The sequence below is a fragment of the Medicago sativa genome, chromosome 2 (assembly GCF_051527215.1).
Source record: "Medicago sativa cultivar Bolivia chromosome 2, Bolivia_mono, whole genome shotgun sequence".
NCBI lineage: Eukaryota > Viridiplantae > Streptophyta > Magnoliopsida > Fabales > Fabaceae > Medicago > Medicago sativa.
In genome coordinates this window covers 62,633,456-62,635,563 of record NC_140750.1, presented here as the reverse complement: position 1 = coordinate 62,635,563, position 2,108 = coordinate 62,633,456, and the positions used below count along the sequence as shown (strand labels likewise).

The 2,108-nt window shown below is 30.7% G+C and overlaps 1 protein-coding gene across 1 annotated transcript; it reads left to right on the top strand.

The window, feature by feature from the left end:
• The first annotated feature begins 733 nt into the window (after positions 1-733).
• Positions 734-2,108, top strand: LOC146949502 (zinc finger protein ZAT2-like). Its single transcript, XM_085741518.1, has one exon. The coding sequence runs from the start codon at positions 946-948 to the stop codon at positions 1,651-1,653; it is 708 nt and encodes a 235-aa protein (XP_085597644.1). The 5' UTR covers positions 734-945; the 3' UTR covers positions 1,654-2,108.

The following is a 2,108-nucleotide window of genomic DNA, read 5'->3' as shown; positions in this document are numbered from 1 at the left end:
CGAAAAAATTTCCATTAGTTTTATTTGATTTTTAGAATTTTTTGGAACTATTTTTATATTTTTATGATTTTATTTGACTGGTTTTTAGCATTTTTTACTTAGTTTTTTGTTGTTTTTAAAAGGAAAACTCAAAACTGTTGAAATGTGAGAGTTTGATGGCTGATTATACATAAGAATTGGTCGGATTATAAAATCCGAAATAGTAAACATGAATCCAAATTTCAAAATCCGGAATGCACAAAGGCATTTTTAGAAATTTTACAAGGCGCGGGAGAAGGCAATAGGGTGGGAAAGTAATAGTCCATGTTTAAAGGACCCAAAACTATTACCACTTGGACTAATTCATTATTGATTTTGTTACACTTTTTATTCTTGCATTGGACATTCATCTCATCATTTATATTTATTTTTAATTTTTTTTGAAATATTTATATTTATTTTTATGATATTATTATAATTGTAAATTTAAATAAATTCAATCTAATATACTGACACGTGTATTCGTGGACACAAACTTATAAAACTTATTTAATATCTAACCCGGGCAACGCCGGGTCTCTAAACTAGTTGGTATTAAAATCCGTTATTATTATATAATAAAAATTAAATAAATTAATTGCAAATAATTTTGGGAGAGAATATATAGATATCGTTCCTCTTCTAATTCTTTTCAAAATTACACCTTTTCTCTATTCCTTCAGGTTTATAATCGCTCTTCCATTCTCGTCACTTTCAAACCGATAAAAACCCTACCTAATTAGCTTTCTACTTTGCTTCTTCATATCCTCAAAAATCAAAAAAAGCTTCGTTTCTTCATCATTGTAAGTTGTAACCCTAGCTAATTAGCTCTTTCTGTCTAAGCTGTAACCCTAGCTAATTAGCTCTTTCTGTCATCGTTCTTTTTATTTGTTTTTCTAATTTTTTTTGTAATTTCTTCTCAGGTCGATGGATAAAGATCATAAGCATGGTTATGAGAAAACCTATGAAGATTCGGAAAAGACGATGAAAAGGTCTTCATGTTCACTATCTAGTGATGAAGATGATGCTAAGGATGAGGTTTCTGTTCAAGAATCTACACATCAGTGCAATGTTTGTGGGAAAACTTTTAGCAATGGAAAAGCATTGGGTGGTCACCGGAGATCTCACTTTCTTAAGAAGAAAATTAATCATCGTTCACAAAAGGTACAAACCCCTCTCTCAATACAAGGTAGTTATAATAGGGCTAGTTTTGATAAAGATAGTAAGCATGGTTTTGAGAACACCCGTGAAGAGTCTGAAAAGAGGATAAAGAGGTCTTTTAGTTCTCTATCAAGTGATGAAGATGATGCTAAGGATGAGCTTTCTATTCAAGAAACTACACATCAATGCAATGTTTGTGGAAAAATTTTTAGCAAAATAAAAGCATTGGGTGGTCACCGAAGATCTCACTTCCTTAAGCAGAAACTTCATCATGATTCACAAAAGGTTGATACCCCTTTCTCAATACAAGGAAATAATACTATGGCTAGTTTGGATAAAGATCATAAGCATGATCACGAGGATACCTATGAAGAGTCAGAAAAGAGGGTGAAAAGGTCAGCTTGTTCTCTATCAAGCGATGAAGATGATGCTAAGGATGAGGTTTCTGTTCAAGAATCTACACATCAGTGCTAGGTTTCTTATTTATATTATTCTATATAATTGCTTTTCCAATGAAATTTTAATTATTGTGGTAGTGAATGTGATGTTATTATTTCTTTTGATATTATTTTGAATTGGGAACCTTGTTAGTTGACAGGAGAACTATATATGAACTTTGTAGTACTAATTCCTTCTAAAAAGCATGTCTATGATATTTTGAGATCTCAAGCAAGTATTTCTCCTAGAACTTGACCTCACTAAGGATCACAATAATTTTATGTATATTTTGTTGAATTTTGTTTGTGAACGAAAGATGTGCTTTGTGAAAGACTACAAATTATGCTATAATTACTGAAGGCTCCAGAAGAGCAAATATATTGTCTTTTGTGAAATTAATTTTAGTATTATATTTGACACTATAAAAATTATAGAAGGCTCCAGAAGAGCAAATATATTGTTATATTGAATAATAAAATTACGTATTGAGA